Source organism: Neolamprologus brichardi, chromosome 16 (assembly GCF_056152115.1).
Source record: "Neolamprologus brichardi isolate AB-2024 chromosome 16, ASM5615211v1, whole genome shotgun sequence".
Lineage (NCBI taxonomy): Eukaryota > Metazoa > Chordata > Actinopteri > Cichliformes > Cichlidae > Neolamprologus > Neolamprologus brichardi.
In genome coordinates this window covers 9105337-9131073 of record NC_142119.1, presented here as the reverse complement: position 1 = coordinate 9131073, position 25737 = coordinate 9105337, and the positions used below count along the sequence as shown (strand labels likewise).

General features: G+C 41.4%; 2 protein-coding genes across 2 annotated transcripts in view; both read left to right on the top strand.

Annotated features, from left to right (window-relative positions):
- lats2 (large tumor suppressor kinase 2) overlaps positions 1-19763 on the top strand; it is a 28156-nt gene extending 8393 nt beyond the window's left edge. The window contains exons 3-9 of the mRNA XM_006793610.3: positions 10599-10731; positions 10839-12436; positions 13162-13389; positions 13597-13951; positions 14335-14517; positions 14643-14749; positions 15535-19763. Coding sequence (XP_006793673.2) covers positions 10599-10731; positions 10839-12436; positions 13162-13389; positions 13597-13951; positions 14335-14517; positions 14643-14749; positions 15535-16092 — 3162 coding nt within the window. The 3' untranslated portion in view covers positions 16093-19763. The remainder of the gene's footprint in view (positions 1-10598; positions 10732-10838; positions 12437-13161; positions 13390-13596; positions 13952-14334; positions 14518-14642; positions 14750-15534) is intronic.
- Positions 19764-21126: 1363 nt separating this feature from the next.
- The window catches only part of xpo4 (exportin 4), a 62952-nt gene continuing 58341 nt past the window's right edge, over positions 21127-25737 (top strand). Inside the window, exon 1 of the mRNA XM_087853245.1 lies at positions 21127-21216. Within this exon, the coding sequence (XP_087709371.1) occupies positions 21127-21216 (90 nt within the window). The remainder of the gene's footprint in view (positions 21217-25737) is intronic.

The following is a 25737-nucleotide window of genomic DNA, read 5'->3' as shown; positions in this document are numbered from 1 at the left end:
GGACAGAAGACAGACACCTGGACTCCAGCTGAAAACTATTGAGCTTGATCATACAATATGGACCTCAAAGGTCTGAAAAAATGTTATTATAAGAGTTTCCTTTATTATTTTCGTTCCTTGACAAAAAAAAAAAATACTAAAGATTATAAAATGTGTATATCTGGGGTCCTGACTAGAACATATCCTAAAGGTGTCCTCCTCCTAATGCACTGAGTTCTGAACTGCAGGCCTCTCAGCACATTTAAGCTGATGCACTTTATCTTTTGGGTCGTTTGAGGTTGCTGCTAATTCCTTACATAATTCACATGGCAGTTGTTGATGTCATGAAAGTGTGACATTGGGTGTGTGTTTGTATCTTAAACCTAAATTTAGTAGTTCCTTCTCAGGAACTACTAAAATAACTAATACCCCACAAGGCTACAGTGATCTGTAGAGAAAATCTCACTCCACAACTGAGTCCATGATGTTTACAGAAACTTCAGGTTTTAGGTTCCTTGGTTGGATGCCCAACAGGATGGCAGGAATGCCTCACATATTTTCATTGGCGAGTATGTTCTAAACTACAAGCCTGGGGGAAATGTTCATTTAGGTGATATGGCACTCGTACTGAGAACATTTATTCAAGCAGAACTTTGAGTTAAGATGCTGTTATAGTCTCCTCAACTAGATTTTAGAAGAAAAATATGATATATTCAAGTAGTCTCCCATTAAAGATTACCCGAGTCATTCAGACCACTACTATCACTCTCTTTTGTTGGAACTACTGTCGTGGTTTGATAGGAGTTCCAACAAAAGAGATATTAACTCCCTTTAATTTTCAATAAGTTATTAAAAATCATCCAAGATTCCATCAGCTCAGATTTATTTGCTTTAACTACATCTTGCGAACAATACTTTGAAATTATTGGCTACCTATTAAAGCAGGTAATAGTTAGCCTAAACTGCTGCCTTTCTTGGATGCTTAGAAGTGTGTTGGCTGGCATGTGGCAATGGCTAATTCAAAAGGACCAAAGGGATTACCACAACATAAGAGGGGTAAAGCACAAATATTTAGGCATTAAGGAATGAAACCCTTTCAGACTAGATTATTTAGTTGCTGATGTTTTGAGGTACATTTTAGATTTTTTCAAGCAGACTCTGTAAGTCAAGTTGAACTCAAAACCTTTACCTGGATGTTGTTACATAAGTTCACTTTTAATTACATAGCACCAAATCACATTAACAGTCTCTTCAAGGTGATTTGAGGTGACACATTTTAAATTAAATTGTTGATTTAACAGGGAGGCAGTGAAGTGATGTTAATATGGGAGAAATCTAAACTCTCTTTCTAGTCCCTGTCAGGACTCCAGCTGCAGTATTTTGGATCAACTGAAGGCTTTTCAGAGACTTCTTATGACAGTCAGATAATCATGTATTATAATAATTAAGCCTGGAAGTAATAAATGCATAAACTAGTTTTTCAGCATCACACAGAGACAGGATCTTTTTAATTGTGAGATATTGTGCAAATGCAAGAAAGAGTTTTTCATGTTGATGAAGTACATATCTGGGTCAAAAAACGACTCCAAAATCCCTCACAGTGTTCCTGGAGGCTAAAATAGCACCATCAGGTTACAATAACGTCAGTTTTCCCTGAATCTAGAAGCAGGTCTTTATATCTTTAAGAAATTCCTGCGGTTTAACTGATTGGTGTGTGTCATCTAGCTCCATAGATGGATAAAGCTGGGTATCATCTGCATAGCAACAAAAATGGATGCTGTGGGTTTGAATAATAGTGCCTAAAGTGAGCATGTATTATATAAATAGAATTGGTCTTAGCGTGGAAGCCTGTGGAACTATAATTAACCTTAGTACTTCAGAATACTCAAAATCTGAAAGTTATTTAGAGTGACTTATCTTTTGCTTACATTGAAAACACTGAAGTGTACAGGTGTCCTTGTTCTGCTAAAACAAACAATTTCAATGGGCTTAAAATATGAGCTAGCTATTAGCTGGGTATCTAAACCATCAATGTATGTGTGTGTATATATATATATATATATATATATATATATATATATATATATATATATATATATATCCTATTGGCCTAGCAGAAAAATTCTTTTGGAAAAAGAAAAGTTATTTTGGACGCTATCACAAAAAACACTGACGGGCTGCTGCAGTCCTGCCTCGATGACCATTGCTACCACCATTTTGCAGTGTGGGCCCAGTCAATACAAACAGGAAGTGAACATTCAATGGCAGCAGGGTGGAACAGTTCCTTCTGCTGCAGCCAAGTCACCACCCAACATGTCGCCTCTCCTCTCCTACTCTTCCTCTGTCTCTGGTCTGTCTGTCAGACACTGTGAATACAAAAAACAGAGAGACTCGCAGAAATGTACAGAAACAAGTCAAAGTAAAATCAAGTTGAAGTAAAATCAGTAATGATATACCTTTAAACACAGGTAATTTGAGCTTGGAGCATAGTTTCGGCTGTCACACTGAGAACACGTGCTACTAAAAAAAACCCACAGTGTGAGGACACGTGCATGACATTCAATATGGATTAGAGAATTTGAATGTCATATCTAAAAACAATCTGTTTAAAGGATTTTGTCTGGTGAATATTAAATGTTATTAAATATTGTACCACCAGTTGTTAAAATTCACCATATTCCATCCTTACAAAGGGATTGTAAAGTATCTTTGAATGAATTCGCACACTTGGAAGACTGTTGCTTCTTCACATTTGGTTTGTGTCCCCTGACACTCATAACCACCCTCGAATATTAAGCAGCGACAGATTCCGATTGAGCAGCTGCTTTGCACCACCTAATCCTGAGCTGAAGCAGACATTAGCAGAGTTGTTGCCTGACTGACTGCCCACATTCACATGTTGTGTGGGTGAATGTTTGCAGCACTTTTTCACATCAGAAATTTTAGTACATTGTGTTAGGAAAAGTAGAAGTCATTAATGATGCCTCAGTAACATTAAGTGTCTTTACATGTATGCTTTTCCTGCTGTGAAAAACCTTTAACCACATATTAAGTATAAACTGCAGTGTCTCGTTGCTTGTGCACACATACTACTGCTTTGTTTGTTTGCATCATTAATAAGCCATAAGTACTGCTCTATTTTGAATTGAGCTGCTAAGCTCCTCCCCTCTACTCCTATTTTCTTTTTCCATATTTTTTTCAGGTCAGCTCTTATCAACTAGTCTTGTCTTTCTTCTCCTTCTGTTCATCTCTCGTGTCTTTTCCAGCGACAAATTACAGAGCTATGTGGCTCGTTACATAATAATATTTTTTTTAATAGGCGGAAATGTTTTGCAGGGGGATCGAGGGTGGGGGAGGAATGCAAGGCATTGAGATGAAATGGAATGAAAGGAAGTAAGGGGGCGGGGGGGTGGGGGGTGGGGGGGGAGAGAGTACATTCTTCGATTTTTGTTTTTCTCCTCTAAACTTCTAGGCCATCCTCACAGGCCTTTTCCTGTGTCTGGGAACTAGCTAAGCATATTAACGTCTGAGAAAACATACATGATAGTGTTTATGTTGTGATGAGGCCAGCAATAGAATAGAATAGAATAATTTAATTGTCCCACAAGGGGAAATTTGGTTGTAACAGCAGCCAGAAAGACACATATACAACAAACAGTACACAGGACACAGAACAGAAAATACACAATTTTTCTTACATATTTACATATGGTTACTATAAACAGAGTACTGTACAGTTATTAAATTAAATAAAAATAACTACAGATAAGAGGCAAAGCAGGTTGTAGTGCGAATCGGTTGATTAAATTTTTGCAGTTACAGCGCAGATGTAAACATCTATGATTGTTGGGAGCAGTTTTGATTGTACAGTCTGACAGCTGCAGGGAGGAAGGACCTGCGGAAACGCAAGGCGTGACTTGGATGCAGTGTGGCTTGTGTTTGTGATTTGTATGCTAGGGTAGACAAAAAAGGCTCTCCTCAGCTAGCACTGTAATAATGACTGTAAGAAAGGCGTCTCTCGGCTTAAATGTTGTGGTGCATTTGTTGTGTCTGCTAAGCAGTTTTTTGCATGGTGGAACAGGACAGAATTATTTTCTTTTACAGCCCTCAATGCAAAAATGAGGCATGGACGCCTCTCTCCCCATGTCCCATCTGCACTGCACTCCAAAATATCTCCCGTATGACTTAGATTTGAAGGGTCTTGCACTGCAGTGTGTCTCAGAAATGGGTTAAAATGATAATTAAAATTCCCAAAATCACCATAGTGCAGGGAAAAACAGTGTTTGTTTGTGCTTGTTCTGTCAATGTGTCACAGCAGGTTGTGTGTCTCCGTCTAGTTTGTAGGCTGGTGATTATGCGTTTGGATAACTCGGCGGCCTGCGGCCTGCAACCATTATGACAGGGGTGCAAATGTGGCCTGGATATTTTCAACTGAGAGAGAAAAGGAGCGAGATGGGAGAGAGCCCATCCAGATTGCAAATAGCTTGAATTCTTGCTTCCTGAGCTGAGGAATGTGAGCAACGAACATCTGTCGCCATGACAGCCAGGGTCACCAGGCCCGCCTCTGCTTAACGCACACACTCACACATACACAAACATAGAGCATTGTTAAATAGAGGAATATCCAAAAAAGCAGAGTGCTGCTGTATTGAGGGTTCAGCATATCCCACTTTCTCTGTCTCACAGCTGTTTAAGTTTCAATTATTGTTGTATTCAATATTTTGGCTTATTAAAAAAAACAATTTTACAGGATTTAGAAGCTACATTTTTTTTTTGAAGAAATAGAGATGACTGTGGATAAGGAAACACCTTTAATGGGTCTGAATGTTATTCTTTTCCTTCATCTGTTCATCCATCCGGTTGTCCTTATCAGGGTTGTGGCAGGGCTGGAGGCTGGAGGTGAGAGGCGGAGTACAACCTGGATGGGTCTCAAATCTTATACAGGACAAACATAGAGACACAGACGACCTTTCACACCTAAGAGCAATTTAGAGTCACCAGTTAACCTCACCCCACTGAGTGCATCTGTGGGAGGATGCCGTACCCGGAGAGAACCCACGCAAACATGGAGAGAACTTGCAAACTCCATTCAGAAAGGCCCCGCCCAGATGGTAGAGTCGAACTCTTTCTTGCTGTGAGGAAACAGCACTAACCGCACAATAAATATTATCAAGATTTTTAAACTTTTTGTGGCCAAGATTTACAAAAAAATTTTTTTTAATTCAATTGACCCCAAATGAGTGAGTAAAACTCAGCAGGAAGATATTTACAGAAGTCAAACACTGTTTTCCCAAACACTTCTATATAGGCTGGAAATGTTTTTTCAACCGCAGCTATCGCCATCTGGTGGCCTTCATATTAAATGGCTCTCTTCCCCAGCATGTCTTTTGTCCTGTCTCCCTCCCCTCACCCCCAACGCGACAGATAGCTGACCCTCCCTGAGCCTGGCTCTGCTGGAGGTTTCTTCCTGTTAAAAGGGAGTTTTTCCTTCTTACTGTCGCTAAGTGCTTGTTCATAGGAGGTGCTCTGATTGTAGGGGTGTTGTCTGTATTACTGTTGGATCTTTATCCTACAATATAAAGCACCCAGGATACTGTTGTTGTCATTTGGCACTTTATTAAAAAAAAAGAAATAAATTGAAAGCAGGTTTAAGGCACTTACGCGTTAGCCTTACTTTTCCAATCCAGAAGCTTCATCCATGTTTTATCATGTGCCCGGTCTTGTGTAGAAATAAGCTGAATGCATTGGAGACCTTTGAAGAGCAGCTGCCATCTCCATGTCATCTGACTGTTCACCGTATTTAAGTGCAGCTGTTTAAAACGGCTAAAAGGCATCGGGTCATTTCTTCTAGGCTGATTTGAGAATATCCCAAACTTTACTACCACTGAACTTGTCTAAGGTTTTCTAAAATGTTGGAAACCCCACACCTTCCCTGGTTGAAAGAAAGGGGTTTTGTGTTCTGCAAGTTCTGTAACTGATGATAATGCATTCACACCCACTCAAGGAAAGAGGCAAACACTCAACATTTTGATTTCTATCTCTTCCACTTGTCACTCCATAATTGTGTCCATTTCTGTGCCTATAACTAAGAGAAATACTAACTTTATCTCCTTCCTGGAGAGAAAAAGAGAATGTTTAAAGAAAAAGTCCTACATGAGAAAAGTGCGCAAGGTAGAAAGACTGAAGGGAGAAGGATAAAAAGTGACATTACTGGGTGGCTCTGGCAGCCAACACTCTCTGCTGGCTATGCAGGAATGTACCACACACACATACACAGGAAACAAAGTATAAACATTGGTGTGTGTGTGTGGTCAGTTTTAAGCTAAGGCACATAAAGTTATGTGCATGCAAAGGGAGGAGACACAGAAAAGGAGGTTTGTGCACGTTGCATCCAGTAGTGTTATTTATACACACATATACAGAGATGAATGCCGTACACAAGCACACAACCGTGGGCATAGAAAGTGTGTCGCCTTGGCATTTCCTGGCTTTCAAAGACATCCGTGCCCACAGTTGCTGCATGGTCCCATTTTAAAGCCTTTTAGTATGTTTGATTTAGGTTGCTCCTGACAAATAAAGGCAACCAGTCTGTCTGAGAAACCGCAGAAAGTAGGGACACAAAATGGCTCCTCGGGGATAAAACTTTTCTCATCTGCTTATTTCCTTCCTTCCATTCAGACAAAGCCGTATTTTGTTGCTTCTGATGTTCGATTACACGCTTTTCCTTTGTTTTATGTTCTGAGAAAATGCCTCCAGTGTTCCCTTAATGTGTTTAGTGTCAGTGACAACCATGACAAGTCTGAGTCTGAGTGTTACATATACATAGATTATATAGCATGTTTCAAACAAGGACAGCATTCAAAGGACTTTAGATGAGATATACATTTTGAACAATATTTAAAAAGATTATTAATAACAAAGAAAATTGAGGGTGGTCAGATTAAGCATATGTTAAAATGACAGTAGAGTTATTTAAATACGACGATGACTCGTAATTGGCTAAAGGCTTAAATGACAAATCGTCACAACATCATAGTTAAAATATATTCAAAAACCAACTTTACATCTATGGCACAGTCTTTTAGTTGAGTCGTTCAGCATTGTGTCATTTCAACCAAAGGAAGTATTTCATTAGCCTTTATCATCACGTGTAAATGGGAGAAGACGCACTTGCTATTCCTTCATGTTGTCAGTAGGGGGCGCCTGCTCTGCTCTGAGACGTCTGACTTCACATGTCTTTGCACTGAGATCATATGTCATTTGAGGGGACTTTAGTCATCTAGGTGTGGATTGCTCTCTCGGAGAAGGAAGGAGAAATTTTTGTTTTCTCTGATTTTTGTCCTACTTGTTTGCATATTTACGGTTATGAAGACAATATTAAGTTCACGACAATAAATCTTCATCATCTTTTACGTTGAAAGCTGTCATCAGGAGGGATTTTAAAAAACACCTGATGTTACCCTGCAATCAGCAAGTAAATAACTGAGACGTTATAAATGTAGGGGTTTGCTTGTTGAAATGCTGCTACTGATGATGATCTTGTGGTATCATTGGTTTCTTTAAAATTACGTATTGAGGTGCAGAGGATTTGTGTTTCCAAACCTGGCGTAGCGTGAGCAACATTGGGATGATACTATTCAAGCCCTGCTGGGGGTTAACTGAAGCCGATTAAACAAACAAGATAATAACTGTATAATGGGCAACCTCTGACTGAAAAAGCAGTGTATCAGTAACAGATATTGTGTTTAACAAGTGGGTTGGGTGCTTGTGTTTGTGCACATTTAATCACTCTAGATTGTATCAGCTTTTCGAGTAATTGCTTTACTGGAATTTTAGGTCATTTTTTCTGCATGACAAATGAAATCATGTCTGTTCAGAAATGCAAGACTTTCACATCTTTTCTTTATGTCCATCCTCCTTGGCATAGATAATTATGGAGAAACATTCTACCACTTCTTGAGATGTGTTTTTTGTCTTTGCTGGAGAGTTATCTTGCTTCACCTATCTGTTTATAATACTCCAGAGCTATTATAATCATTGAACATTGGGTTTAGGTCAGTTAAGTTAATTCTTTTTCCATCTTGCGAGGTGCTGGGAGTGTCCTTAGGCTCATTGTCATGTTGGATCTTTTGCCAGGCTACTGGTCAGTGTTCTTGTACATCCTCAGGTATTCACAGTGCCATTTACAGATGTAAAAAATTGTCAGGGCTACTCCCAGTTTTCATCATTATTTTTTTCTCATGTTCTTTAGGCAGTTTTCTTTCTCTCTTAAACACCATCCTTAAAAGTTAATATCATGCAGTGTCAATGTCACAGAAACTCTGATATTCAATGATAAGCCCAGTGCTAAGTCTGAAACGCGTGCCCATGTCTTTTAAAGACTTAGGTGTGCAAACACTGTCTGTGACATCACTAAAATAGAATAGAATAGAAGTGGAGGAGTTCAAGTATCTCGGGGTCTTGTTCGCGAGTGATGGGAGAAAGGAGCCGGAGATCGACAGACGGATTGGGGCTGCAGCTGCAGTAATGCAGACGCTGCACCGGTCCGTCGTGGTGAAGAGGGAGCAGAGTGTAAAAGCGAAGCTCTCAATTTACCAGTCGATCTACGTCCCTACCCTCACCTATGGCCACGAGCTGTGAGTAGTGACCGAAAGAACGAGATCGCGGATACAAGCGGCAGAAATGAGCTTCCTCCGAAGGGTGGCTGGCCTCTCCCTTAGAGATAGGGTGAGAGGTTCGGCCATCCGGGAGGGGCTCAGAGTAGAGCCGCTGCTGCTCCACATCGAAAGGAGCCAGCTGAGGTGGTTCAGGCATCTGACAAGGATGCCTCCTGGGCGCCTCCTGGGTGAGGTGTTCCGGGCATGTCCCACCGGGAGGAGGCCCCGGGGCAGACCCAGGACACGCTGGAGAGGTTATATCTCTCGGCTGGCCTGGGAACGCCTTGGTGTTCCCCCGGATAAGCTGGAGGAGGTGACTGGGGAGAGGGAGGTCTGGGCCTCTCTGCTTAGGCTGCTGCCCCCGCGACCCGGCCTCGGATAAAGCGGATGAAGATGGATGGAGAATAGAATTCAACTTTATTGTCATTGCACATGTCACAAGTACAAGGTAACGAAATGCAGTTGGCATATTGACCAAGGCAGACGCCCTTGCTCAAGGTCAAGCTCATATGTGTTGTTTTATGGGCAGTAACCTGTGAAATGTGAAGTGGATGAGCTGCGATATCACTGATATTCTGGTTAGTTGGTCCTCGTGTTTTCCTTTTCATCTTTAAAGTCTCGCACTGGGATTTTTTTCCAGTCTCATAGGATCCCCATAGGTCATAAATTGAAAAGTTCAGGTCATTCTCTAACTGCCTTTATGCATTAAAGCAAATTGTCAACCATTCATGTGTATAGTTTTCTTTCATTTATTAAATATTTTGTGCACAGGGTCAGTGACCACAGGTCTGTTTGATTTTACTGCATTACGTTTCTACACTGGGGCCTGGATTTTGAGTAATGTTATTTAAGGAAACACTTTGTTCCAGCTTAGACGTGATGCAGCTATTGACAGGTGATGCAGTTTGGAATCTTTAATGCAATCATTGTGGGTTTCTACACTCTAAATCAAAGGCTGAGCAGAGAACCATTTAAGAAGTTCCGCTTGAATGTAATAGAAGAACCAAGAGAATGATTGGCATTGTTGCCATAGACTGGAGCAGAATTCTCTGCTTGTTCCCTCCTCCGCATTTTTCCTGCAGTGTCTCAATTGTAAATTACACGGCAACTGATGAATAGAAAATGCCAAAGTGGTTAACCAGCATTTTTCACATTGGTGACCTACATACCGTTGGCTTTTATAGTGACCCACCTGTCTGAGCACATGTCTCCAGGCCTGGGATTAACTCTGCACGCCCCACCTGTGAGGAAGGGAGAAAAGCCAGGGAAAAAAAGGTCTTAAATGAAAAAGGTGACATATGTCATAACAGCCAGTCTTATTCAAATGTAATTTTTAAACCAACAGAAATAAACCAAACCTGGGTAGGAAGACCAAACGAACTCTAAAATGTAAAATATGACGTTGTGGTTTAAAATAGCAGTAAGAGATGTAAGGGTTATTCAGCTGGTTTGAAATGAAACTGAGGCATACATAAACTGTATTAGAAGAAATTCTTACTGGTCATTCCCAGTGAAGCTGCTCTGTTAGTGCCTCTGAACACAGGACCACACCCTGCTGCACTGCTTACGACTATGAATCATACACATAAAAAAATTTCCCCAAATACAAATGATCATGCAGCAGAAGGATAAATGTCCAAGTTGAAAGAGTTTTCTTTGAATATGGCAAAGTGTATATTCACTAACAGTCTCTTCATTTCTAAAAATTCAGTTGTGTGTGTGTGTGTGTGTGAGAAACTGTGCTTGCTTTAAATCTCACTGCAAAATACAAAAACCAGTATCTAACTTGTGAGTGACTTTCAGCCCCCTACTGTTTTTGCATGTTGTCTGGCAGAGGAAATCACTGGCATGTGACCCTAAGTGGAGAGGATGCAGGTGCTTGAGCACCTACTAGGACTGTTGTGTTTTGTGTGTGTGCGTGCGTGCGCGTTTTTAATGTTTGCGTGTCTGGTTTCTTCACAGGAGATGGCGATACGGGCGCTGAAGCAGACGGGCAGCAGGAACATTGAAGCAGCTTTAGAGTACATCAGCAAGATGAGTTACCTTGACCCTCGGAATGAGCTCATCGTTCGTGTCATCAAGCAAACTTCCCCAGGTATGAATACAGCCTTGTGTGAGCAAATTGACTTGGCTAGTAGATTTTAGTTTCTCTTCACTACATATATTTAAACGATAACAAAAAGTTCCTCCTACACCTTCTAGGAAAAGCTGGCATGCCAAATTCAATGGACCACCGGCCTGCATTGGAGGCTTCAGGTGAAGCAGGTGCCATGCCTCCGTATCACCAACTGGGGAATTCTATGTATGACGGGGCAAAAGGTTATGGCCCTGAGGGTGAGATGCCCAGACCATATATGAATGCTCCACCTGTTATGAACTACATGATGCCCCCGTCTGGTGCAGCACAGGTCACTGGAATGGGAAACCCGTTGGGTCGGCCTCCCAGTATGGGTACCTATCCATCTGTTATGGCCACCCAGAGCAACCCAGGCAACACTATGTACCCCCCAGGGGCACAGCAGAAGGGCTACCCTGGCAGTATGGAGCAGCATGGGCCTATGATGAGCTACAATGTCCCTGGCCAGCCTTTACAGCTCCAGCCACAACCACCAGGTGGCCCTGTCCCAGGCCCACACTATGACTACAGCCATGCCAGGACACACATGATGGAGTCTGCAGGCTATGGAGTCAAGAGGACCCCTTCCTTCCAAAACAAGATGCCACCGCCCCCCATGTCACCCACAGATAATTATGTCAATATGCAAGGGAAAGGAGGCATGGGTCAGAATGGGCCAGCGGGAGGAGGTGGAGGATATCCTGCTAACCTGTACCTCGCCCCTCACTCTCACCCTCGACAGGCCAGCCCCACCTCACACCAAGTCCACATGATGTCTCGTTCCCCAGGTGCTGTGGCCATGGTCCCTGACTTCTCAGATCTGCCCCAGGGCTTAATGACATCTTCTAGGGCCAGCCTCAACTTGGACCTCTACGAGCACCCCTGGGCAGGGCCGCCAGGTCCTGAAGGGGCCCCTCAGTCCAGACAGCCACAGCCCCAGGGCCCATTCAGAGGTGAAGTGCGTGTCCCCAGCAGAACTAACTCCTTTAACAGTCGCTCTGCAGGCCCAAATGCTGTCCGGCCTGGGATGGCTGCACCACCTGCTAATGGGAAACAGGAGCCTTCTTTGGGCCCACCTAATACCATCACAGCTGTAACATCCCCACCCATCCAACAGCCTGTCAAGAGTATCCGTGTAATGAGGCCAGAACCTAAGACAGCTGTGGGACCATGTCACCCTGGCTGGATGACTGCTCAGGCCCAGGATGCATCAGAGCCTCTGCCCTACATGCCAGAAGAAACATACCCGCTTGAGCCTGCTCAGGAGCCACGCTGTCCACCACCACCCTACCCCAAAAACCTCCTAATGTCTGGGGTGGCGGGTGAGACAGGGGCCCTGGAAGGAGCTGCAGGTGTGTGTGGAGCTCAGGACCTCAACAACCCTGCTGCAAGAAGTACTCACAGTGGCAGCGGAGGGAGTGGAAAGGCTGAGGAGAGCCAGCCAGTGAAAGAGAAGACAAAGATGGGGAAGGGAGAAAAAACGGTGAAAGACAAGAAGCAGATCCAGACATCCCCTGTTCCCGTGAGGAAAAATGGACAAGATGAGGAAAAGAGGGAGTCACGTATCAAAAGCTACTCACCTTTTGCCTTCAAGTTCTACATGGAGCAGCACATAGAGAATGTGATGAAGACCTACCACCAGAAACTCAACCGCAGGCTTCAGCTGGAACAGGAGATGTCCAAGGTAAGACAAGATGAACATTTTACATCCTGCAGTGCATTAGATAAGTAAAATGTAGAATGTATATAATAGAAGCAAATGATTTACTGTGAAGATTAGGCTGTCTTGAACAATCTCTGAGTATTTACAAATTAATTTCAAAGTATATTTAAAGAAACCTAAGCTGATGATAAAAAAAAATCATAAAAAATCCCATCAGTGTGGTTTGGGAAATGCTCAGGATTCAAGATTGAAGAAAAATTTTAATGCCTAAAAAAATGACCAGTAAAGCCTTCAGGTTTTTAGGTGAGAACTATGATGGGCACAGAAAAGTGACGTACAAGAGCTTGACATGCCAGCAATTCTCCCTCAAGACTTTGCTGTAGACAGTAAGATCTTTGTCTCGAAATAACTTCACATTTGTGTTTGATGTGTTTGTCCTGAATCAGAACTTTGGCCTCTGCATTTAAAATGTTTTTTTTTTTTTTGCTGTGACCTAAAGGCATTCTTAGAATAGAAAAAAACACCACAGCCAGACCCAGACAGTTAAGTCATGTAATGAGTTAAACAAGCAGTAAAGGTCAAGTCACTGAATTCAGCTCAAGCCTCATTCCTTGGTCATTATTAATCAGTGTTGAAAAATGATCTCATCCTTTAACTATTTCTAAGGCTGCTTTTGAAGAGGTTGCATAGCCGTTATGTCCTCCCTTTACTGATGCTCTTCAACCTCTCTTCTTCTTCCTGTCCAGGCCGGCCTTTCCGAAGCAGAGCAAGAACAAATGAGGAAGATGCTGTACCAGAAAGAGTCCAACTATAACAGGCTACGCCGTGCCAAAATGGACAAGTCCATGTTTGTCAAAATCAAGACGCTGGGCATAGGTGCTTTTGGCGAAGTATGTCTTACACGTAAAGTCGACACTGGTGCACTTTATGCCATGAAAACACTGCGCAAGAAAGATGTCCTTAATCGTAACCAGGTGAATTTATGCATTTTTATTGCTTTACTACACCCCTTTTGCCTTTTGAGTTCTGGCCTGTGCATTTTCACCAGGTGTATAAAAGTATTTACACATTTTTTTCTATGTTTGTAGAACAGCAGTTCAACACATTTGTGTCTTTGTGGACACTACTGATTGCGATAAGATGTTATGCAACAGGCTAAAATCAGGATTATCGTTACGCAGGTGGCTCACGTGAAGGCAGAGCGCGATATCCTGGCGGAAGCGGACAACGAGTGGGTGGTGCGTCTCTACTACTCGTTCCAAGACCGTGACAGCCTCTACTTCGTCATGGACTACATCCCCGGCGGAGACATGATGAGCTTGCTCATCCGAATGGGGGTCTTTCCCGAACTTCTGGCACGCTTCTATGTGGCAGAGCTGACACTAGCCATCGAGAGCGTACACAAGATGGGCTTTATTCACCGCGACATCAAGCCGGACAACATCCTCATTGACCTGGATGGACATATCAAGCTGACAGATTTTGGTTTGTGCACAGGCTTCCGCTGGACACACAACTCCAAGTACTACCAGAAGGGTGAGACACTTTTATCTGAATATACAGACATACAAATACATGCTCCCTCAACTACGAAGTGTGTGGATTTAGTGTGTTGATGTTTGTGACATGCACAAATACAGACATGCACACAATTTTTGTTGAACTCTTGTACAACTCATGCTTGGTGATTTCTAATAGAGAGAGTTCAGGTTTTGATTGTGTTTTCTCAAACATTGTGTTCAGGGAAAATTAAATGAACATGTAGGTGTATTCAGACTTTACAGGTACCAAATTTGAGCAGTTGCTAAGAGTACTGTCAGTTGTCCAGGTTGTTAAATTTGAATTTCACCAGGCAATGTGGTATTATATCCTTCTCTTTGTGGGGTTTTAAAACATCTGCTCTCACCTTCTGTCTTCAGGGAGCCACATTAGACAAGACAGCATGGAGCCCAGTGATTTCTGGGACGATGTATCCAACTGCCGGTGTGGCGACCGGCTGATGACACTGGAGCAACGCGCCAACCGACAGCACCAACGCTGCTTGGCACACTCCCTGGTGGGGACGCCCAACTACATCGCCCCCGAGGTGCTCCTGCGCAAAGGTGTGTGAGAATAAAAAGCATAATTACTGCACAGTATCTGATGACTGACACACCTTTGATTGTACTGGATGTTGTGTTCTAAGAAAGCATTTAGACAGTTGACCTGATGTGCGTGTTGTGTGCAGGTTACACACAGCTGTGTGACTGGTGGAGTGTGGGAGTGATCCTGTTTGAGATGCTGGTGGGACAGCCGCCTTTCCTTGCCCCCACGCCCACTGAGACTCAGATTAAGGTCAGTGAAGAGGGAGGATATCCCTGCTTTTATTTTGAATTTTAATTGGTGACATTATGAGTCAGTTTGATGTGACTGGATCAGATCAGCTGCAGCAGACCAGGACAGTTAAACAGTGGCAGATTGCATTTGCTGTCCTTTAGACGGCAAATTAGGAGCTCTTCATTTCCTCCTTCTGTTCACTTTGCTTGACTCTGTAAGAGCAATTAAATTCAATGGCACAAAAAAATGACACAAAGACAAGTGAATGAAAATTCAGCTTAAACCATGAGTAGGAAATTCTGTGAACAATAGAGAAGAAGAATGAGATAGCATGGAATTACAGTCAACTTAGGTGACAGCAGCTGGAATCCAATTAAAAGTACATCCAGTAAATGAGCAGTCGTTGAGTCTATTTCAGCCCACTGTATATATACAGCTGCACAGATGTTTTTGGAAACACAATAATCTGGCTGTAAACAATTTCACTATGATGTTTACGCTATAGCTTTTCGTGAGGTTCATCTGTTTTTCCACAATCTTATATACCTTTGATTGTATTGTGGAAAAACACAATACAACATGTTGTGTTTTTCTCAGCTATTGTTCTCAGCTCCAGAACAGTAGCTGAGTGGACCTTGTAGAGACGTTGTCTTACTCAGATCCTGTTGTCAGTGTAGATATTGACTTTAAAGCTAAAGTCAAAACTGTTGCATTGAATTTCTCCAATTATTAAGTATGTATACAAGAGCTGGGTCATATTTTACTGTTGATTTAACTTCATGCATTGTCTCACGGCTCTGCAGGTCATTAACTGGGAGAGCACTCTGCAGGTGCCCGCCCAGGTCAAACTGAGCCCAGAGGCTGTCGATATCATCGGTCGCCTGTGTTGCTCTGCAGAGGATCGCCTGGGTGCCAATGGCGCTGGTGAGATCAAGGCTCACCCATTCTTCTCCCAGGTGGATTTCTCTAGTAATCTGCGGCAGCAGCCGGCCCCCTACCGGCCCAAGATTGCCCACCCAATGGACACATCCAACTTTGACCCAGTGGAGGAGGAGGGTGGTCCCGGTGCATGGAGTGACAGCGGGGACAGCACCCGGGCTTTGGATGCTCTCTGCTCCCCTCATGGGAAGCACCCAGAGCACGCCTTCTATGAGTTTACCTTCCGCAGGTTCTTTGACGATAACGGCTGCCCCTTCCGCTACCCTAAACCGCTCGAGACAAGCGAGGTGTCGCTAAGCATACCTGGAGCCATCGGAATGGGCCCAGACGAGGAGGAGGAACAAGAAGAGGAGGACGAGGATGAGGAAGATGAAGAGGAAGAAGGAGAGCAGGAGGAGGGGTGTGAGCCCGTGTATGTGTAGAGCTGCATGCTGACAGTCTTCCTGAGTGGCTCGTGTCTCTTAGCTGCCCTTGTCATTCAGCTCATGACCCTCCCACCTATCACTTCTCTTCTCATGTATATGTAGAGGTGTGCATGTGTCTCTGTGATTGTTGAACTGCAAGAACAGGGTAGATGAACACTGCCCCCTTGTGGAATGCATATATACAAAACATCCCCCTCATCTGGGACCAAGAAACGGCAGGTGTGAGCACCCACATCGAGGGTGAAGCGTAGGTGGTCAGGAGAGCAGGACTCAGACACTGTACTGGTCGAAAGGAGATTCTGGTTCTTCCAGGAGCCTCTTGTCCCATTCCTTCCACCTTTGGTCTTACGGACAATTAAAACACCTCCACAGTGACCTTCAGACACAGGATCTACTTCCTGTTCTAACTGAGCTGCTTTACACTCAAATATTTGACACAGCAATGTGAAGAGTGGAACCAGTTTACTTGTTGATTGCGCCTGTTTTCACAGCTGCTGCAAAATAAGCTACAAAGACACGCACACACACGCACACACAGCTCAGTAGTGTAGGGATGTTGGATTTCAGGTTGATTTCAGTGTCTATATTGAGGTTTCAAGAGGTTGGCTTACACTAGGTGGACAAAGAAATTCTTCCAGAGTCCTTTGACACACACTCGCCCACAAAAAAAGAGTTGCATTCTTGTGGTGTGAGAGAAAAATGTGTCCTTTTTTTGTTGTTGCAGCAGTTAGTTTTCAGAATCTTATATATCCACACCTGCCTCATTTTGTGCCAACTTCAGCTCAGTGTAATGTTTTGGAGCCTGATGCTTTTTAACTCAGTTTTCTGTTAGAAATATTCTTGTTGTTAAAATGCTTCCAATCACAGAGTTTCTGTCCTAACTTGGCTCTAAATTGGGCTCTAAAAGTCAAGCCAGGTTTAGTTTGCAGTAAATTCTTCTCTTGAGTTAGATCAGATGAAAGAAGCTCTTGTATTGAAATTATACTATCTGTTTACTGTGGGGCAGGTTGCTAGCACTTCACATATTTTCTCAGTCTTCAAGAGAATTAAGAGAACCCCGCTGATCGATACAGGATCTGTTGGGTCAGATTAGGCTTAGTTAGTTGGGTTGGACTGAGAGTCAAAGCTCCAAATACACACACATATTCACTAAGATGCACACTTGTACAGCTATTTAGCAAAGATCAGTCCGACAGTTGTAACTTTGTAAATTGTAAGTTAACCAATCTCCTGTGATCTGGAGGATATCATGAAAGAAAAACAACAAAACAAAGCAACATGTCCTTACAACAGCCAAACATGTGATAGTATGACTATGTGCAATACAAAAAAACATTATATATAGTTTTCTAAACACTTACTATCCTTTTAAAAATTTAGTTCTGAAATGTACAAATATATTGGTTTATATAAATATATATATATATATATATTCTCTTTTCAGTTACATCATGCTGCTTATTATTGTGTTTAATATTATTTACATTATTATTATAATTGTTATTACATGTTTTTTTTGTGGTTGTGGTGAAAGAAGTGTTGACTTAAGTGTGTCTGGGGTTTGAAAGTAACGAGCTGAGTGCCTTTCTAACTGAATATCAGCGTGCGTGATGCCACTCGACGACGAGCGTGGGGGTGTGGATGATGAGAAGTGTCGCAGCACATTCGAAGGTAGGCTCTTCTCCTGCTGCAGCCAGGCTGGCCCTGAGTGTAGAGGAGGGGAGTCAGAAGTGTTTCTGCTTCAGAGAGAGAGATGGAATCGAGTTAGGAGATGAAGAGCAGGGAGGAAAGTTGGCTTCGGGAAATTCAGAGGAAAAAAAGAATATGAATATGAATAGCTTTCTCTATTTACAACTGCAACAAAGAGTTAGTGTTTTGGTACATGTTCTTTTATTTATCCAAAATGACCACAAGTTCAAGTGTTTGTGTGTATAACTCTGTACTTTTTACTACAGACCAGTGCCATGTTGTGTGTTGGACTGCTGCTCATCAGATGACGCTAACATCCAGTAGATTCTTGTGTACAGACAATCAGCCAGCAATTCTGCCGAATTGAACTGTTTGGTAAATTAATCCCAAACTTTCCAGGAGTATTCTAAATTACTCTCAATGACTGGGGACGCTGAAGAGGTCACAGCTTTCGAGCGATTCTGTGTGGATGAGATTTGTTACAGTTGATTTTTGTTGTTTTGCATTTTTTCCCTGTAAACGTGCCTTTTCTAACACGAGCAACACAATGTTAAACGACATACTTTTCAGAGACTTCTTATACCTGTTGTTATTCTTGATTGGGGGAAGGCAACAGAGCGTGCTCTATTTCACATCAGCGCTTGCTGTGCTTACACACGACAGTCGCTCTTTAATTTAGAACGAGCAGATCAGATTTTCAATTAACAGTCAACAGTCAACAGTGCAATATTACTGCAATATCTTTAAAAAAATTGAAAAATAGCAGTAATGCTGTTTTGCTAATCTAGAGCTTTGTTTATTGTAGATTTTATTTATTAATTTTTTTTAATGAATCAAATTTTAAATTGGAGTGCACGGATCGGTCAAGACCGTCTTTAACCGTGATTTAAAAAAAAACATACAAAGATGACAATTACAGAGTTATTTACAATATGATCATATGCACAGTTTTGACATGTTAAGAATATTACAGTAATGGTCAATACACAGCATTCAGATAGCTTTTTTTTAGTTATTATTTTTTTGTAACTTTTTTAGTTGCTACGCATTGTTTTAGGAAAGGGAAACAGGGTTTTCACCACTGTACAGTGTTACATCTCAGGTGTTGTTTAAACTTCGGAAGCTGCTCCTTGGTTGTTTTTTTGTTTTTCTTTCTCCAGACCGAAGTTCAAATTTCACATTAGATTTAATCATCTGTTGCATTGTTCAAAACATAGTTTAGCTATTTGTTATGACTGTGTCCAGTGGTGGTTTAAGGTAGAGTAGCAGCATTGTGTGTGTAAACACAGCCAAAGTTTTGTCTGCGAGCTGATAAAATGGGATCGATCACAGATGATGTGGTGATGCATCGCCTCACTGCTCTGTTGCTGTTTCCCCATTCATTTTTTTCTCTCTCAGTTGGTCCAGACATCTAACACTTCTCTAAATATCATTGACTGCATTGCCAGTCCACACTGACCAGGATGAACTGCTCCTTTAACAAAAAAGATAAAACAAAACAAAAAAAGCTTTATAATTACAGCCATGGCTCTCTGCTGAGTGTGTGAGTGCCACAAAGTGTGTGAGGTGTTTCTTGGATATGTTTTGTTTTTCTGTTTTTAAGGTTTGAGAGTAGTGACTGACAATCTTTGACTGACTTTATGTCCTCTATTCTGATTTCTTCTCAAGACTTACTCATGTATCCTTTACATTTTGTGTTTTTACTCTACAAAGTCTTTGCTTGTCTTTAATGTGTGATAAAATTCTGTTACTCTTGAATTTATATTTATACAGATATACATATTTTTTTGTATCTTTTCTCCTTTTTTCCCCTCCCCGAGTTCCCCTGTGCTAATGTTAAACATGTCTACACAGTATTATAGATGATGTAATTTGGACAGCTCTCTCTTTTTTTACATTTATGTATGAACTGAGAATTTGTAAATTCTTTCACTGTCCTTGTGTGTAAAATATATGTATAAATTAAATTAACCAGCTTGGATTCTCGTGAATTACTTTATAAAAGGAACATGACACAGAAGTTCCATACTGATTGATAGAAACATGAATTCAAAAGTTTATACAGTTTGACTTCGCTTAAAAAATGTATTAACTCCTGAAATTTAGTTTTTAAACTTGGTAGTTTAGAAGTTAGGGGGTTGATGTTACTTAAAAATAGGATAACATCATTGGAAGTTGCAATATTTTCAACACTTGAAAGAACCCTAATTGCTGTGCCTAACTTAGTGTCTTATGTAACTTACCTACATTCCGACAGATGTTTGAATATAAGGAGCTCTTGCTTAACTCTTGCTTTAAAAATTTGATATGTAACATGTTCAATTCAATTCAATTCAATTCAATTTTATTTATATAGCGCCAAATCACAACAAAAGTCGCCTCAAGGCGCTTCATAGATACAGAGAAAACCCCAACAATCATATGACCCCCTATGAGCAAGCACTTTGGCGACAGTGGGAAGGAAAAACTCCCTTTTAACAGGAAGAAACCTCCGGCAGAACCAGGCTCAGGGAGGGGCGGCCATCTGCTGCTTCTTACAGTTTGTTGTTACAAAGAACAGGAGTATTTAGCTTCATGGCCACATATGGGCGAATTTGATCTCAAGTGGGCCAGACTAGTGAAATTATTCACGTCCTTCGAGTATACTGTCATTACAGGCAGATTATAGATCAGAGGGGAGAGGCAAAAAAAACCCGGAACCAACAATGACTGTATTTTACATCTTTCTGATTTCTGTCAAGAAATACAATTCCCACCCGTGAAGTGAACAGCAATGCATTGTATTAATAAAGTAGAGTAATGACTTCACTTTGCTAAGCCTTACAATGGGCCAGTTTGATACCTTTGGCATAGTGAAGACTACAGCATAAGTGGAATATAAGTGACATTTTAGTATTAATTGTATAATCTACACAATACTGTCACTGATATAGCCATAATATAGCATAATCTTTAGGTTATTCTGAAAAATCTGCTATTAAATGGATCAGAAATATGACAGAAATGCAACCGTTATTGCAATAGTAAAGAACAAAAAACTTATTAGTAACTTATAAGTATATGTGTGTACGTTTAAACAAATGTTGATTTAAATTTTAAAAAAATATCCATGAATAACATTCATTTTCAGGTCGATTGTGGATGTATCTACTTCTAATCCATTCCCAACAACAACAACAACACCAGTAATAATGATAATAATAATAATAATAATAATAATAACTGAATATGTTGCTGGCTGCACGAGCCGTCACAGTGGCAACCACAAACTTGTTGTGGTTACATAACCCGCCGTGTGCACGCGACGGGTAACCAGCGCAGTAATCCCACAATGCAGAGCGCATGGCGCGTCATTGGAGAGGGACGATGATGGCGGCGGTCGGTGCACCAGAAGTGATCACACAGCTGGAAAGCGCTGCCAAAGTTTTAATGGTGAGACATTCACTGCCGGTCTGCGGCCCCGAGAGGGACGGTGAACGTATCTTAACTCAGTCTTGGGTGGAGTTAGGCGGTTGGGGGCTCCAGCGGGGGTCATTTTGGCCCCGGTTGTTGTTGTTTAATGTGTTCAGTTTTTACCGGAGAATGTGAGCGATGCGTGGCGCAGCGCCTGGGTTGTCTCCATCCCGCAGAGAGAAACAAATAATAATCCGCTCTTTCTCCAAACACTTCTCCCGCTGTTCCCTGTCGTTCCTATCACAAGGCACCATCACCTTAAAATATTTCTCCGTGTTTGGACGCTTTCCAATGTGGCTCAGTTTTCCAGAAACTTCAGCGGTTCGTGTCGGTGCCCTTTCAGCCGTTACATCAAGTTTTTTTTTTGTACTCTGAGCATCTCGGCGCGGTGTACTCGATATCACTGTTGCTAGCTTATCCCGTGCTTCCTCCAACACTCGCACGCATCAAGTGTTTGACCCTCTGCCCCCTCTCGTAACAGCTCCCGTTGCTACAAATTAGGCTGAATACTTCAGCTAAGAGCAAGTGGCTAACCATGTGCATGTCATGAGCCGGAGTGTTAGCTGCAGTCTGCTCGTACTTTCTGCCATCTTGTTAGGGTTTAAAACTAAAATCACCCTTTCTGATGTCATGCACAGTTAGGAGAACAATGTGTTCTAGCAAACGCACAAGTCCTAAATGTTCATATTTCAGTCAGCAGCAGGTGTCTTCGTGATGTCTGCTTATCAGCGGCTCCTCTTGTTTTATGGATTCATGTACACACACACACACACGGGTCACTTGGCTAAGTACACGTTGCTAGGACCGAGTTGGACTCTCGTTATGCCTTAAGAACTTTTAATTATTCATGGAAATAATCAGACTTTTGTTTTCCAATTCTGCTGCTGGTGCTGCTGCTGTAGTCCATCTCCTTCAGGATTTGGTGTGATGTGCATTCAGAGACCTCATTATGAGTTATTTATGCTCGACTTTCCTACTCTGACCTCTGGCAACAACAAGGCATTTTCATCCAGAGAACTGGGGCTCACTGGATGTTTTGTCTTTTCCGGACCATTCTCTGTGAAACCTAGAGATGGCTGTGTGGGGAAAATGGTAGTAAATCAGCAGTTTCTGAAATACAACCATATAACATTCAAAGTAATTGAAATCACCTTTTTTCCTGTCTGATGCATTGTTTCAACTTTAGCAGGTCCTGTTGACCATGGCCTAAGTGCAGTGAGTTGCTGCCAAGTTGTTGGCTGATTAGATATTTTCAGTTTTACCTAATAAAGTGACTGTCTATATTAACCCAGTGTGTGACAGTATGTTAACATTATGCTTATCTGGTTAATTTTTTTGGCACTAGTGCACTCTAGAATAGGAGTGTCATACATGCAGCCAGGGGAACCAGCCCACCGAGTGATCCATGTATTTCCAATGGATGGCTTTTCTAAATGTGCGCAATGATGCAGCAGTATCTTTGGTTTTTCATTTAAGTACAATACTACACCTTGTGAGGTGATGGTAACATTAGTATGCGGTGAAACTCAAAAGTAAAATGTTTTGACCCAAAGAATAAAATTCTATTAAGATCCTAGAAAAAAATTTTGTTTTGTTTTTAGTTACAAAAGCTGAATATGAAGGTTTTGCCCTTTATAAAAGACATAACACTCTTATCCTAGAAAGCAGAGCCCAGCTGATATTGGGTTTTGTTTTTGTTTTTTGTCTAAATGTCAGAAGTGCGACCACACCTCAGCTAAGGTGTGATGATAATGTTTCTTGTCATTTTTGTGCCTCTCGTTGATTCAGGCCTAAAATCAAAGCTTATTTCGCTTCTCTTTTAAAGATGTGTTGTTAGACTAATTGTGGATGTTGTCCCTGCTAATGAAGTGTATGTAATTTCACAAATTTGTTAGCAACTTCCGAGTTGGTTTGAATCCCCCAGTTGGCTGGGGGTTTTCTGTGTGGAGACTGGGTATTCCGGCTTCATCCCACAGGTCAAAGACATTCATGAGTGCATGATAGCATAACTGGTGATTCTAAATTGTCTGTAGGTGGAAATGTGAGCATGAATGATTGCCTGTCTCTCTGCGGTAGATTGGCGACCTGTTTAGGGTGTACCGTGCCTTTCACCCTATAGCAGTTGAGATATGCTTAACATGAAGACACAGCTTGACCCCACAACAGTGGTTGTTTGTGATACTACTCTGTAGGGCTGTTCGATATATATCGGATGACGATATAAAAACGTCTATCGTTTCATTTTACGCTGTTTGTTTCGTGGTGTCGCAAAATAAACTCTTTACGGCAATATTGTAGTGGCTATATTAATTTCTTAAAGTTCTCTATTTCTCTTATGTTTAATATAACCACACTACAGACGGACAAGCGCCTGTTTTTATGCTTTGTCGTTAGCAACAACGACTGTAAAACCATCGTGTGTCCGCCTGTTTATGTTCCACATAAGCCTTTCACAATAAAGCTCAAGATCCTGTTGAGACTTTTCAAAATAAACTGAATCATGTGAAAGAGCAGATTATTTACGGATGAGAAGTAAAAAAGAGCCGCCAGGTGCTAAAAAATAAACCTTAGACTCAAACGTTAGAACAGGCTTTTCCCCGCAGCACGCCGTGTAATAAATACTCACAAAGAAAACGGCGGCCGTTACAACTTATGTCTAAAAATGTATCGTTTCATGCATCGGTTAAAACACTCGACTCCAGCTACATGACGCACAGCTGGAAACACTTCCCGCAAGTCGAGCTACCCGAGATTCACAGAATTTACAGAAAATGTTACATTTTTGTGATTTATATTGTTATCGGGACGATAGAATTCTTATATCGGGATATGAGATTTTGGTCATATCGCACAGCCCTACTACTCTGCTACATATGCTGCTGAGAATATAAACAGTACATTTCTAACATAGTATTTTGACTTGATTCTTATTCCTCTGCGTTTTATTTACTACGTGTCATTGTGGCAGCTTTATCTGTTTTACATTTATGTTTTACTATCAAGGGAGATGATAGATTGTATTATTTTTTTAGTACATTGTCTGCCATCTGACCATGGTAGTTTATGTGGCTTAAAAAATGAAGTCTGTGTATGTGTACGCGTGTCTGCGCTCTCAGATAAAAAGGCCTTTCTTTCCTCTGCTGCCTTTCGCCGTAGAGCTGCTTTTACTGCAGTTAGGTCTGGAATGTGACTTTCCTGCTGAGCTGTATCATGGCAAGCGTGCTCAATAGAAATTTCTGTGTTGCGCTATCTCACTTTTATGTATTTGGAGTTGTAAGATTTTTCATTCTTATGAAGCCTTTCTGTCGTTATTTTGTGTGCTTCTGTAAGGTACAAAAACAGTATTTGCTGCCAAGTTTTACGATAGTATTGATTTTTATAACGAGACATTTCCTCTGTACACTGTACATACTGTACTGTGTACTGTCTCCAATCTTAGTGATGCTTTCTGTCCTCGGGGCATTGCCATTGAGCTGAGTGAGTGGCTGCCAGTCAGGGCTCATCTTTCAGTTCTAATAGCACAGAAGCTGTTGGATAGTGGAATGGATTGACTGATTGATTACATTTAATAACAAAGAGAGAAACAAAAAAACACGACTCAATCCATTTGTGTAGTGTCCTGTCAAATATCTCAAATGTTTGCTATTAGCCATGTAAGTTCATACATTATTTGTCACTTGAACAAGGTTTCCTCAAAAAAAAACAAAAAAAAAAACCTCTAGGATTTATTGATTTTAATATAAAAGTAAAATTAAAATTGGATAAAACAACACTTCACAAATACAAACAATAATCCTAACATCAGGTAGAATACAGATAATCGTTCTACCATATTCCCTTTAAAATGTTTATTTCTATCGCATATCTTAAAATATCTTTAAAACAATTTGTTTTTCCCGGGCAACAAAATTGTACTTAAGACTTACTTATGCAAGTCTGTCTGACCAACACTGTACAGTAACATAGCTGAACAACTTCTCCACCCCTCAGTGTCCTCACACTCCTACTACACCCTATTCTGTTATTTTCTAAGTGATGCAGCTGTCGCCTGTTTACAGCAGGTACTAAACAGCAACCAGGCAACTCACGAGGAACTTGTAAAACAATCCCAGACAAATTACACTGGCTCCCCATTCATTACAAAATAAGATTTTATTGATTGCTTTTAAATAACTACATGGGGCGTCTCTCATTTTTATCGCAGAGCTCTTAACCCTTTAATCCTCCGTTTAAAAAAGGTTTTAGAAACCTCCCATACAGACCAGCTTTATTAGACCTGGTGTTGCAAATTTGCAAACCTGGTTTGAAAGCTGATGTAGAAGTAAATATACTTTTTATCAGCACTGTGCTAACAAGTTAAGCCATTCGAAAATTGCCATCTTCTGTTAAACAAAGCTTTGAAAGTGGTATTTAATTCAAAGTCATTCAGTGGAGAAGAGTTGATGTCCTGTTTAAAAGCTGTGTACTAAGTGGTTCGACCTCACTTGCAGAGACTTTGTT